A 12,968-nucleotide genomic window follows, 5' to 3' on the forward strand; every position below is an offset into this window, starting at 1 on the left:
AGCTAAATTTACAAGAATAAACCCAGACCCATTAAAACAACCAATATTGAAGTTAGTAGTTACACTGACGTTAGGTGACGTTCACTGCTTATCATGCAGTATGCCTTGAATGGAAGCTTTTCCTTAACTTGTCACCTGTCTGTAAATGGGCTGTGGACTATTGGTCAACTAATAAGATGAAAAAGATTTAATACCTAATAAAAGTCCCACCAAATAGTGATATTCTTAAAATGGTCTTGTCTTAGTCCTCTTTGGGATCATGCATAGCCTATTGAGCAAGTTATAACACTAAGACCTCAACAGTCAATAAAATGCCATGGATAGAGAAGAGTATTTATTGCCTAATATCCTTTTTTTTTCTACAATATTTAATGGCAGTCCAAACATTTGTAATTGTCAGAATTTAGTCTGTGTCAGTTTTCATGCGTGGTGATAATATGCAAGGATACTTTAAAATTAAAATATATACCAAAATTGCATCAAATACCTTTTGAATAAATTACAATATAATAATCTCGAAAGTTACAATAACAAGTCCATTTGTTTCATCTTTTGGAAGAGATATGGTTTACTAGTTTTGTTCATGTTTCAGTTTTTATTGTATCATTTTTCTTTGGGAAGCACAAAGTGCAAAGAAAACCAGGGGTCTGGTGCTGCATCATTTTGGCCACTCAGTGGTGAAGCAGCTGCACCTGCTAGCAGCTCAGAGCTTTCCAGGAGACACTGCTGAAGAAGGGATGACACTTGATGTCACTCACACCTCCACCTCCAGAACCCAAGCGATAGCCAGCATCAAACTGAAGCAACTGCAAAGCAGCGTAATGGAGAGTTGAGATACTGTAAGATTAAATCACACCATCTATGTTGCAATTTAGTGACACTGAGCATAATATTTAGAACAGAAGCCTAACCTCAGTGAGTAGAGACGCAGCTGCAGCGCCCAGGTGGTTGGGGATGAGCAGCTGGGTGTGGGAGTGGATTCCTGCTGGATGGAGCTGCCACAGTGGCTGGAAGCACAGTGAGCAGAGCGTGTGAGAAACCATGACCCAATGCCACAGTTTGCAGGAATGGTGCAAAATGACAAAGTTGCAGACTTAACTCTTGGAAACTGAAAATGCTTGTAGAGCCTTTCGCTTACCATTCCTGTTAGGAGTTCAAACAACAAAGCCCCAAGACTCCACCAATCACACGCCTCTGTAACTCTGGACACACCACCAATTTCTGTAAACATACAACAAAATGAGTTTAGTTGTATTCTTGCACAAAATTCTTTAAAATTTGCTTTGGTGTCTTCATATTTCCATACAATGTGCAGTACTTGACCTTATTCCGAGTAAAGTGGACCAGCTTAATCCTGCCACTAGGTGGCAGGTTACACCAGGGAACAACCACTGGTTTCAGTTTACAGTAATGCATATTCTTACCTGGAGCACAGTACATCTGTTCTGTAGCTTTGGAGCTGATCTCTGACTGAACCTCACTCCACTGTCCGAAAAACGTCAAACACACCTTTCCTGTGAAAACGTGTTTGATCAAAATCAAAAGTATGGTGGTTTTCTACATGCAGTCTTTTACATGTATTTGATGAACTCACCGTTGCTGGTGAGTAGAACATTTCTAGGGTTGAGATCCCGACACAGAATGCCTTGCTGATGTAGACTCTCAAGGGCCAGCAGAATCTGAGCCCCCCAGACACACACCTCTGCCTCTGGAAGCCCCCAGCAGGTCTGCATGGCCTTATCTGTAGGACTGGAGTACTTCACAGGGAACCGAGGCAGATGGCACCAGCCATCCACCTCTATAATCTGGTCTTCCTCCTGCCCCTCCGATCCTTCTGAATTAAGGTAAGCATCCACATCCTCTCCCCTCCTGTGGGGCGGGGCTCCAGTAGGACCAGAGGAGAACCAGCCCACATATGATCGCCCTTTTCCAGATGCCACCTTCTCTCCAGGACTCAGCAATTCGCAAGCCTCCTCTACACCCTCTCTTGCCTCACTGGAACATGTTTCCCCTTTGTACTTCATCCCTGAGAGGGCAATGGGGGCCCCTGAAAATGTCCCCTGTTTTCCTCCAATGCTGTGGCAGAGGGACGCAGAGGAAGGCCAGTAGCTTTCTGAAGTGATCCTTATGTCTGTGTTGTCAGAAAATACTGCTCTGTCCGTGCTCCTGATGACTACCATGCCATTTCTATCCTCAGTGGTTGGACGGCTGCTGTCCTGCTTTGAGTCTGTAACCATATCTACAGAGTTACCACTCAAAACAGATCCTTGCTGAAAGCCATTGCTATCCCATGATGCCCTGCCACGGATCTGGGTTTGGCAATGGAGAGGAAGATGCAAGATGGCAGGGGAAGAACTCAAGCCATTATTTTCACTGTTTGGGGATCCCGCTTTTATAAATGAGGTCTGATTTGTACGAGGTGGTGTTTGTCCTAGCGTGCTATTTAAATGACTGTCAGTCACTGTATAGTGGTTTATTTGCTCACAGTTATGTGCTGGATCTGCAGCTTCCCAAGCCACTTCAAACTCAGAGCTGCACTCTGTCAGTCCCATTCCAGCTTTCTTCTTATGAAGTACTGACATGACATCGAGAGCGTGACTGACACGAGTGCAAGACAGAGGAAGAGCAGGCTGTTCCTGAGTTTCACTGGAGTGCAAACACAAACTAGGAGCTGGTGGATGGATGCGGGTGTCGACCTGTGTCCTCGTCGGGCCTGAATTCAGAGTTAGCTGATCAAGCTTGGTATAAAATGACGCTGCAGAGCGTGTGTTCTGCAGACAACCCGTCTCCTCGATGTAGGAGTGAGTCCCGCAGCTCTCCAGCCGCTGCTGAGTCTCATCCCATGAGGTGGGGAAGTCTGCGTCTGGGCTCTCGTCGCTCAATTTTTCTGGAATCACTCCTGTGCTCCCTCTGCTGTTGGGCTGGTAGTCTGTGCTGATTGTGGGTGAGGTGTAGCTGGCCTTCAGCTTGATGCTTTGCTGGCCAGAAGTGAAGCATTCTGGGTGTTCCTTGGCCTTCTCGTTCCTCAGCTTGTGCAGCTTGGAGAAGAGCCTCCCACCTAGGACAATATGGGAAGAAAAACTAGATCAGACATTGGAGCGAAGTGCAAGCTTCAAAATCCACCCAACATGCTCCCATCAGCACTGAGAACAGAGCGGTTGTTAAAAGCTCACCTTTGACATGCTCAAGATGCAGGTACACAGCATCCTCGCTGACGTAATATCTTAGCAGCTTAACCATGTATGGCACCCCCTGAGGAATGATGGTTGGCTGGTCCCTGCTCTCCCAGCTCGACTTGACCAGACTCTGCAAGAACACATACACACATTAGGGCTGATCTTTTTAGGAAATGCACGTGTTTATATGGAGAAAAAAAGGGTATTAAATCAGACATGGTTTAAAAAGAAAGAAAAGACTGCTTGGATTGCCCCCTTAGAGTTTAGTGTCTGTCTGTTACCATGTCTCTCTGGTCATTGAAATTTGAGGTGCACTTGCCCTGGCTAAAAGGGTGAGAGCTTTCTGGCAGATCAATGCTGGATGATACTCAGGGAGACAGGAGGGAAATAGCTCCCATCAACTGGCCAGCCACAGTATACAATAACAACCCCCAAAACATCTCCACTACCAGTGGATAGATGTAGGCATATGGAGGCATTTTTAATTTAAATGTATTATAATATAGAGCATACTCTTCAGTGTAATACTATACCTGGAAGAAAGAAAGGAGGAAATCTGTATACTCACCTTTACAACAAATGTCTCCTTATTGACCATACTTTGGACAATCATGACCTTTGGAAAGAAAATGACATCAAGGAATGTCAATACACAAAGCCAACACTGATATGGAAACACAAAGGTAGTAAGTGTTACAGTCTTACCTTATCAGTCACTCCCACCACCTTACACATCTCCAGATCCTCCACAGGCGAACTCAAGTGTCTGATTGGACGGAATCTCAGACTGCTGTAACCCTGGTGATGAAAGCCAAGCATGTCACCTACAGAAGCAATCATTTTTTTCCACAGTATTTGAGATGAATAAGGCTTTAGTGTGAGACAGACAGTCACTAAATGTTTAGTCTCATGTAAGAAGCAATACAGGATGTGCTCTTTTATGTTATTCAACTCTCAAGGAGTACAAGCTAGGAATGCTGACACTTTAATGTGACTTATTCAATATTTGACTTATGAACACTTTTGTGAACACTAACAATGCCTCAACCCTACATTTCGCCGTACATTTAGAGCACATGAGAGACAATAAGATGTATGTTTTGTAAATGATAGTAAAGGAAGAAAATCTTACCCCTAAATGAGAGCTTCCTTTACCCAAGTTGTCCTGCAGATGTGTTATGAAGATTTCTTCAGCTCTCTTCAGATATTGGGTTGTCTTTCTTTTCACAGCCTCCCGACGATCCTTGTTTGGGTCCACTGTAAAACAGTAAAGCTCTATCAAATAAAGAAAATACTGTAGCTGTGTGAATAGAATCAATCTAACAGACAAGATCCTGTCCTGACTACACCTACAGCTGACTATTCACACTGTGGAGGGGGAAATGTCTTGCCAGTGAGGGAATCTGTGTTTAACCTTTGGTTTGTGACTTCCTGTTTTTTTTCTGCTCCACATGATCCCATCACATGTCTTGTGCAAACACACCTCTTCAAATTCCTCATCATTACATAGCCTTAAAGACTTGTGTGAAAGACCAAATGTTGTCCACTTACACTGAACCCCATTCAACAGCAAGTCCACCCCATTCTTATAGTAACTGAAAGCTGCCTCATAGTCCTCATTGACCTCACTGTCCAGTGCCATGCGGATCTGCTTGGCTGCCTCCACCAGGTAATCTCTTTTTGCCATCGCTGCCTTGTTTTGGACGTCCGTCAAGGACCAGATGGGCCTGAGCACAGCATAAATAGCATAAAAAAACCATACTGTTTATTCAGCTGGACTTAATTCAGACATGGTAGAAACTCAACAAACGAACAAAAAAGAACAAGCTGTCTCAAATTAGAAACTGAAACTGAATCTTAAGCTGTTGTAAGAAAATCACACTGTGACTCTTAAAGAGTCTTCTTGGGAGTTACCTTTGCTCCCTTGTCTTATCAACAGCACGACACATCTCTGTCTGTTGTCACTGGGCTCGGTGTGAGTCTGCCCCCGGTGATTCCAAGGCTCAGGTCTTTGCAGCACAGCATTGTCATCTGAGCCAGTGGAAACAGAGTTAGCCTCCAGACCAGCACAGGAAGTGAGTACAAGCATGTGACTACTATTTTTTGATGAATGGAAAGAAGCAGAATTGCCAACGTCCAAGATGACAGGGAGATGACTCAGAGCACTGAGGCACACTGTCGTGTGTCTCAGGTAAATCACGTAGTCATGGGGATGGTAGAAACCTAAAGATGATGACTGGAGAGAGTGTTGACACCCATATTTTACTATATTTTTACAATAATATATTCCACACTGATCTAGGACATCAACCCACACACTTACACAAATCACATGAAGTGGATTATTTCCAGTGGGCAAATACAATCTGCTGAGACAAATGTTATAAACAAAAGTCATCAAATATTATGCAATTAATCTTTGTCACATTATACAAATGTATTACCAGTCAGACAGGGAAGGCTAATGCTCACTAGAAAACCTCCCATTGATGTAAGATATCATTTATTTCCCCTGAATTTCGGCTACAGACTAAAACACAAACATCACACACACACACACACACACACATACATACACAATCACCCCATCCTGGTTACAGTCATGGAGACGACATCATCTAAGGAGTGTTATGAAACACACAAAGCCATCTTCAGTCTCCTCCATCATCATCTCAACATGCACCTCCATACCCAATGAGTTAGCAATCCACCATGGTAAATAAATGACCAAATAGCACACTAAACAGGCACACAAATATACACACACTGTACCTGATATGAGGCGAGCGTGCCCTGGACCCTCCACCCCAGCAGCAGCATCAGCAGCGGCAGCAGCAGCCCGTGTCTTCGGCAGCCTCAACACACTCCTCTCAGGAGCAGCGGGAGGACGAGAGAGCTCGAGAGAGGCTGCCGATTGGCTGAGCATGATGTCACTTTAAGGTACCATTTCACACAAGGCGCTCACTTCTCCCCCTCTCATCCTGACAGATGCTGGACGATTTAAAGAGACAGTACTGTATTTGTGTAAGCTGATTGAAGGCCATTTTCAACCCTGACTTTTACTTCCAAAACGGATTGTGTTTAGCTTTTTGTCCCATATGAAAATTGTAATCGCAATTTATTAAATGATTATGAATGAATACGAATTCATTCTACCGCTGCTCCATCGAGAGTGTGCTAGTGTACTGTTTCACTACATGTATGCCATCTGCTCAGCAGCAGACAGGAAATCCCTTCAGAGGGTCATAAATGCTGCCCAGAGGATCATTGGCTGCTCACTGCCTTCTTTGGAGGACCTCTTCAGTGTTCACTGCCTCAGTAGAGCAGCCTGCACACTGTAAGATCCAACCTACCCTGGACGCTGTCTGTTTGACCCGCTACCCCCTGGTAGATGCTTTAGTTCAATCAAGTCACAGACAAACAGAATCAAAAACAGTTTTTACCCCAGAGCCATTAGTTACAGTTACATTTCAACTGCACCTTTGTATTTATTTTGGTATTTATTTATGTGTATAACACTGCACAGATGTTCACATTCAATCGGATCTTAGCATATTCCTTGTACATATTTATAATTTAACAGTATAACCTGTATATAAAACCACTACACCTCAGCAATGTGCAATATCCAGAAGTGCAATATCTAATCTACAGTATATTGTTTTAGTCACAGAAAATGCACATATTCTTATCTATAACATATATTTGTATATTTTTTTATTCTCTATTTCTGATTCTGTTTTATATATCAGGATTGCTACTTAATTTCGTTGTACTTTGTTGTGCAATGACAATAAATACATTCTTTTTTATTCTATTACAGTATTGCTTTGATGTGTCCCATCCACTATGAAAGGAAGGATCACCCTGCCCAGAATCCATAATCTGCTGGGTCTTGGTGCTCAGTACCAGATGGAGCCAGGCTCCAGTCACAGCACAAAGGAGAGTCATTACCCCCTTAAGGGAGGGCTGACTTACAGAGGGGGGTGGAAGCTCCAGCATGGAGCAGGATAGTAAGAAGGAGGGGGGCCTGAGATGCTACAACCTTATCCAAAAAGCAGAAAGGGAGGGGGCTGATTTAGTTTTATGATAACTTTACACCCTTTCTCAAATGTTCATCCAGTCATCTTTTATTTCGCACACCTTTACATAAATTAAAACAAGACAGGACACTAATTTCAATGCTTAATTTTGATTTGATTCCAGACACAGAAGTGCAGTTTTTAATACTCACTCAGAGAAATTCTGTTAAAATCATGTGTATCAATCATAATACAGCAGATCAAGAATAAGAGGTGTCATTCTTTGTTAAACCTCACATTGTAGGATGCATAATAGCCATTGTTGTACATGTAAAGCTTCTGGTCAGTGGGATTGTAGTGCAGTTGACAAATCTTTCCTGGAATTTTTGAAGGAAAATACTCATGTATCTCTCCTTTCCAGTTTTGGTGTTATATGAGTAATATATGTCCTCTGTCTTCAGATCTCCTGGCCTGGTGGCATACATAACTCACACCATAAAAACATTCCATACTAGAGGCTAATGGTCCATTCATCCTCAATGCCAGTGGTGTAGTCCAGGGTATACGCTGGTATACGGCGTATACCTACTTATTTTTCAGTCAGCATTGCGTATACTCACTTCTAAATCCCCCCTGATGCGCACCATTCAGTAATATCTGTGAGCCAGATTGCCCATTTTTTCCTCAAGGATAGTGAAGCCATGACCCACCCTCCTCTGCCTCTAATTGGCTGGTACTCGCTGTTTTCACTGATTAGATTGGTTAACATGAGCCAATCAGAGGCAGAGTAGGGCGGGTCATGCCGAGGAAAATATCGCTAATACCTCAGGTGCCAGTGAAAAAAAACAAAAAAAACCCCTCAGGTGCCGGTGCCACTTGACTACGATAACGGCAGCAGACCAAACAACAGCTGAAGAAATAACACAAGCGGCGGTGTGCCACCCCAGTTGATGGAAGACATAATTCTGAGGTAAGTTTTAAGGTGGTTTCCAAATGAATCATTATTTTAAACTACTGGCAAATTGGCAGTGGCAATATGACTGCACATTTAGAGGAGAAGAGATAACACCATGTTTGCCTCATGATAAATACATTTTACATTCATCCAGGCTGCTTGTGTGACCAGTAGTAACTACAAACTGCTCCTAATCAAGTCATGATCATTTTATAATAGTGAGCAAGTAGAAATGACAGATTTTTAGGTAAACTAAATCATAGTCTTACATGTCACTGTTTCTAAAACAGGGCTTTTTTCTGGACTACTTTAAAAAAAAAAAAAAAAATTAAAAAAAACTCAGTGAAAACTGAGAGTATACCCACTTCTCCAGGGACCACTACACCACTGCTCAATGCCCAAGGATTTCTCATCTAGCTACAACAATTTTACCCTTGATCTCCTCTGTAGCATACATTACATCAGCATACTGGTTTGGTGAATAAGTATATGATTGACCCCCAAAACTTCAGGATGTAAATAGTGACTGCTCTCTGTACATTCTGACATTGATTTTATTTGATTAAGTAAGACCATATTAGTGAGAACATAGTGCACGAAATATAAAACATGTTTTTTCAGACTTAGTATATTTGACAAAACCACCTTTGGCACATGTAATATATTGTTTTTATGTGAAGTGAGAAGACTTTTCCTCCTGAAGTTTATTCACACTATGATTATATACTCATGCCACAGTATGTACCTTCTATGTGACAAAAAAAACACAGGAAGAATGTCTCACCCACTTTCTTTATGCTTTTTTTTATAAGCACCAACATGTGTCCTGAAATGACACGAATATTACAAACTCACTGACGGAGCTGTTTCCTTTCAGAGTTTCCCAAATTAATATACTTGAACTCAGGAGCGAAATAGAAAAGTACCACTAACTTTCACTAGACATGAAATATTTGATTGTCAATTTCTCTTTTCAGTCAGTTTGTTTTGATTTTGATTAGCTGGGGCTGCTGGGTAATTGGTTCAATATTAATCTTAAGCGTTCATTACACCCTGGAGACAAAACTGAAAATGTAATATGAATAAAACAAAGCAACTTATTCTTGGTTCATCGTGTCCCTCGAGATTGGAAAAGCAGACATTAATATGAGCATTGTTTCTCTTCTGTTTAGGCAGCAGAGAGAAATAACTGCATGTTGACCTTGACACTCTGTTGTGGGATTATTAAGAGATACAGTGACTGATACCATTCTGCTGCAGTACTTGCACCTTTTTGTACTTGATTTTATATCTTTAACATACTGTGTATCTGTTCTTTTGATTATTCAATTTGATTTAACATCCTGTTTTACTTACGATCCAATGACAAATGTACACCAAGCTAAAATCTAAAATACACCATTTTAAATCTGATGAAGATACAGTAGTGCCGAAATGTCATATATTTTGTAACAACTTAATTAAAGCCGTATTGAATTGAACACATTGGATCTTACTTTCAATAATTTATACTTTTATTTAATTGTTTCAGTTGATTATCTGAAACTAATCTTTACTTGTGCAGTTTTTCCCTTATTGTATGTATCAGTAATTTTGTAATAGTTTTATTTATATGCATACAAACTTAAGGCATTTAACACAATTTGAATGCTTCAGTTTGATTTTATTCAGGAAAAGACAGTTAAAAAGTGTATGTGTTACAGCTTTATAGAGCTCCAGTGACAAAGTGAGTAAATACAGATCATTCATATCAATCACAATACGTAGATCACAAAGCGGAGGCATCATTCTTTGTTAAACCTCACATTGTAGGACACATAGTAGCCGTTGTTGTACATGTAGAGCTTCTGATCAGAGGGATTGTAGTGCAGGTTGCTGTATTTCTCCTGGAACTTCTGGAAGGGGATATTGAGCTGTTTCTCCTCATTGGTCTTCGTGTCGAAGGCATAGTAGATCTCCTCTGTGTTCAGATCCACTGACCTGGTGGCGTACATGACTCCACAGGCCATGAAAGCGTTGCCAGCCAACTGCTTGAACGCACCAGTGTTCCACTCACCCTCAATGCCAAACGATTTCTCATCTATTTTAGCAATGACAATTTTCCCTCTGCTCGCCTCTGAGGCATACATTACCCACAAGCCATTTTCATCAGCTGCAAAGTCCATGTTCTGATGGTCTGAGTAACTGTACGAGAACCTTTGACTAGCAGCTGGGATCACTCTGTAGTCATATTTTGAACTGGTCAGATTCAGCTTGCTCATACTGAAAGGTGTGTTGATCTGATAATAAATGGTGTTACCATGAACAATGTAATTGTTACCGGCACCTGTCCACCCACTTGGTATGTCATGTCGTTTGAATGAGGATCTCAGAATCAACTTTTCATAGTCCGAGTACAAATAGAAGTTATGCACAGAGGGAGTGGTGTATGCACCATAGAAGTACATTGATTCATAGCCTCGAACTGGTTTGGAGTCTTTTCCCCAGCCCCCATATTGATAACCTGCATTCAAATGAGCATTCACTTGGACCACTATTGGCTTGCTGATGCTCATGATTCCTGTGTGATTACAGTTGCCTGGAAAGAAAAGAAAAATGTTAATTGGCCAGCAATATCAGTTTTTTTTCATCCACAATCTTTTTGATTAGTTGTCTTACCGATATCTGGCTTGATGAGCTCCTGCTCCTTCTGGCACTCCTCCAGCTTCTTCTGCAGCTTAGCGAACTCAATACGGATCACCACCAGGTTGCTCTTGTCAAACGTCTCCAGTTGGTTCACAATGAGGGTCATGTTGCGAATCTGGAAAAAATACATAAATCAAATGTATATATGTGTATCAAATTTATAGTTTAATAATGAAGAAAGCCACATTATTTACAAATGGCTCTGTTACCTCAGTATAAAGACTGTCAAAAATGGGCGAAGTGGTGTTGAGGGAGTCTCTGAGCTGAGACACTAGAGCCTCAAATTCTCTGAGCTCAATCCTGAGCAGCTCAAAGTCCAGTTTGATGTAGTTGTCAGGACTGCTCTCCAGCATGGACACTCTCACAGTCAGGTCCAACACTTCCTTCAAGTAGACCTCCAACATACCCTCATAGCTCACCATCTGAAAGAGTGAAGAAACATAAATCAGAATCATGATGTCTCGACAAAATGTTAAAAAGTATAAATGCTGTGGAACCACTCAGAACTCAGTCTATATAGGTCTTACTGTATACCTTGTTCATTTGAATGTCCACCTCCAGGATTAGATCCTTGCTGACTTGCTGCATGTACTGAACCCGGTCAGCAGGGAAGGTGGTTTCTGGCAGATACACGTGACAAACACACTGACCTGACTCACCCACTGATGCAGTCACATTGCCAGACTCCCAATCATGCACTGGCTGAAAATTGAAAAACAAAACAAAAAAAACATTAAAGTTAATTATTATAAATGACCAATCCACCTGCATGTTTTAATAGAACAAAAAGATAATTTACAATCCAGGCCAAAGCAGGACTGAGCAGCAGTAGCAGAATTGGCAGCATCATGTCTCAGTTTTCCCTCTCAAGTATCTTGTTGGTCACCCACTTAGAGGGTTTTTAAAGACGGCTCTTATCACGTCATCACAAACACCCTTATCTCTTCCCATAGTTGTTATTTGAGCTGTCTGGAACTTCAACGCAAGAACAGATGTTCACTCACAAGCAGCTTATGAATTATGGCATTATTCTTGTTTGCTCACAATAACTTACCATGTAAGGTTTGATCTGAACATGGGGTGTGGATGAGAAAAATGCCATATGTAATGTGATTTACAATATGTGCACTCATTATATGGTGGGTCAGATGTCATCTTAACCACAGGGAGACACTGTTGTGTCAGGCTGTATAATTACATTTAATCTAATCCAAATAGACAAGTTTCATTTATGATTTTTCCTGCTTAACACATCATATTCGTTTGTATAGTCATTATCCTAAAAGTCAGTTCTTACTGTATTGTGAATGACAGAATCAAATTTCTTCAGTCACAATGCAGTCCGCATGGAGTGCTGCTCAGGTGTGTAGAAAGTGTGTCACTCTGGTGCTCTTCAGCTTGGGGATCCAAGCGTACAAGGGTTTAAGGACACTGAGCCACTCAGGAGGGTAATGTTTAAAAAGCCTTTATTATATTTCTTGACTAAATCATTAAAACTCAAAAATCTAATTTCCTCTTTATATTGTTTTCTCATCCACATGATTAATTGGTATGCATGTGACTTTGGTGGTGCCTTTGAATAGTGGAGTTCATGAGTAAGAGATACTGTGACACAGGGGAACAACTTTTGATTAAAATGCTGACTCAAACAACAAGTCTTCTCAAGCAATTTTTAGTCACTTCAGTAACTTTGGCAACACCGAAAGAAAAGATACAGTTGTAAAGAGAAAGGTTTGAATGAACTATATACAGTATATATATATATATATATATATATACACAGTATATATAATGAATTATAAACAGGAAGTTGTAAAATTAAACCTCTGATATAAAAAGCTAACATTAAAATAAAATATGGAATCAAAATGTGTTTAATGCTTCCATTCAAATTAGCAAAGGAGTTCAATTATCATGTAAACAAAGTAGTGTCTGTTCTAAGCAAAAACCATTGTGGGCGATCCCTCTCCAAATATTGCACATACCTGCATGTCCCTCTAAATCTGCTTCTACGGACAGACAGTTGACATATTAACGGAGGAAAACTTATATAAATGAGTGGAGACACATTATGAATGCAGATGAATCACTGAATGGATTGATGAACTCAATAGCCCTTTTTTTCACAGA

The 12,968-nt window shown here is 41.1% G+C and overlaps 2 protein-coding genes across 2 annotated transcripts; both read right to left on the reverse strand.

The window, feature by feature from the left end:
* Positions 1-321: 321 nt before the first annotated feature.
* On the reverse strand, positions 322-6,052 carry rps6kl1 (ribosomal protein S6 kinase-like 1). Its single transcript, XM_031278705.1, has 12 exons — positions 5,949-6,052; positions 5,091-5,207; positions 4,728-4,903; positions 4,309-4,433; positions 3,882-3,974; positions 3,745-3,792; positions 3,174-3,306; positions 1,595-3,058; positions 1,425-1,514; positions 1,139-1,221; positions 912-1,007; positions 322-806 (listed from the first exon to the last, which is right to left on the reverse strand). Exons 2-12 carry the CDS (start codon positions 5,123-5,125, stop codon positions 696-698), a joined length of 2,454 nt encoding a protein of 817 aa, XP_031134565.1. The 5' UTR covers positions 5,126-5,207; positions 5,949-6,052; the 3' UTR covers positions 322-695.
* A 3,743-nt stretch (positions 6,053-9,795) lies between these two features.
* si:ch211-173a9.6 (olfactomedin-4) lies at positions 9,796-11,706 on the reverse strand. Its single transcript, XM_031278756.1, has 5 exons — positions 11,638-11,706; positions 11,373-11,540; positions 11,048-11,260; positions 10,812-10,953; positions 9,796-10,731 (listed from the first exon to the last, which is right to left on the reverse strand). The coding sequence occupies exons 1-5, from the start codon at positions 11,686-11,688 to the stop codon at positions 9,938-9,940; spliced, it is 1,368 nt and encodes a 455-aa protein (XP_031134616.1). The 5' UTR covers positions 11,689-11,706; the 3' UTR covers positions 9,796-9,937.
* Positions 11,707-12,968: the final 1,262 nt, after the last annotated feature.

This window comes from Sander lucioperca, chromosome 18 (assembly GCF_008315115.2).
Source record: "Sander lucioperca isolate FBNREF2018 chromosome 18, SLUC_FBN_1.2, whole genome shotgun sequence".
Taxonomy (NCBI): domain Eukaryota; kingdom Metazoa; phylum Chordata; class Actinopteri; order Perciformes; family Percidae; genus Sander; species Sander lucioperca.

Excerpts from the sequence above, each read along its gene's own strand:
- rps6kl1 (XM_031278705.1), bottom strand. The coding sequence starts at position 5,125 with ATGTGTCGTGCTGTTGATAAGACAAGGGAGCAAAG. Across the intron at positions 3,793-3,881 it reads TGGTGGGAGTGACTGATAAG|GTCATGATTGTCCAAAGTAT; the intron begins GTAAGACTGTAA and ends TTCTTTCCAAAG. Across the intron at positions 3,307-3,744 it reads AGGAGACATTTGTTGTAAAG|AGTCTGGTCAAGTCGAGCTG; the intron begins GTGAGTATACAG and ends GTGTTCTTGCAG.
- si:ch211-173a9.6 (XM_031278756.1), bottom strand. The coding sequence starts at position 11,688 with ATGATGCTGCCAATTCTGCTACTGCTGCTCAGTCCTGCTTTGGCCTGG. Across the intron at positions 11,261-11,372 it reads TGGACATTCAAATGAACAAG|ATGGTGAGCTATGAGGGTAT; the intron begins GTATACAGTAAG and ends TCACTCTTTCAG. Across the intron at positions 10,954-11,047 it reads TTGACAGTCTTTATACTGAG|ATTCGCAACATGACCCTCAT; the intron begins GTAACAGAGCCA and ends TATTTTTTCCAG.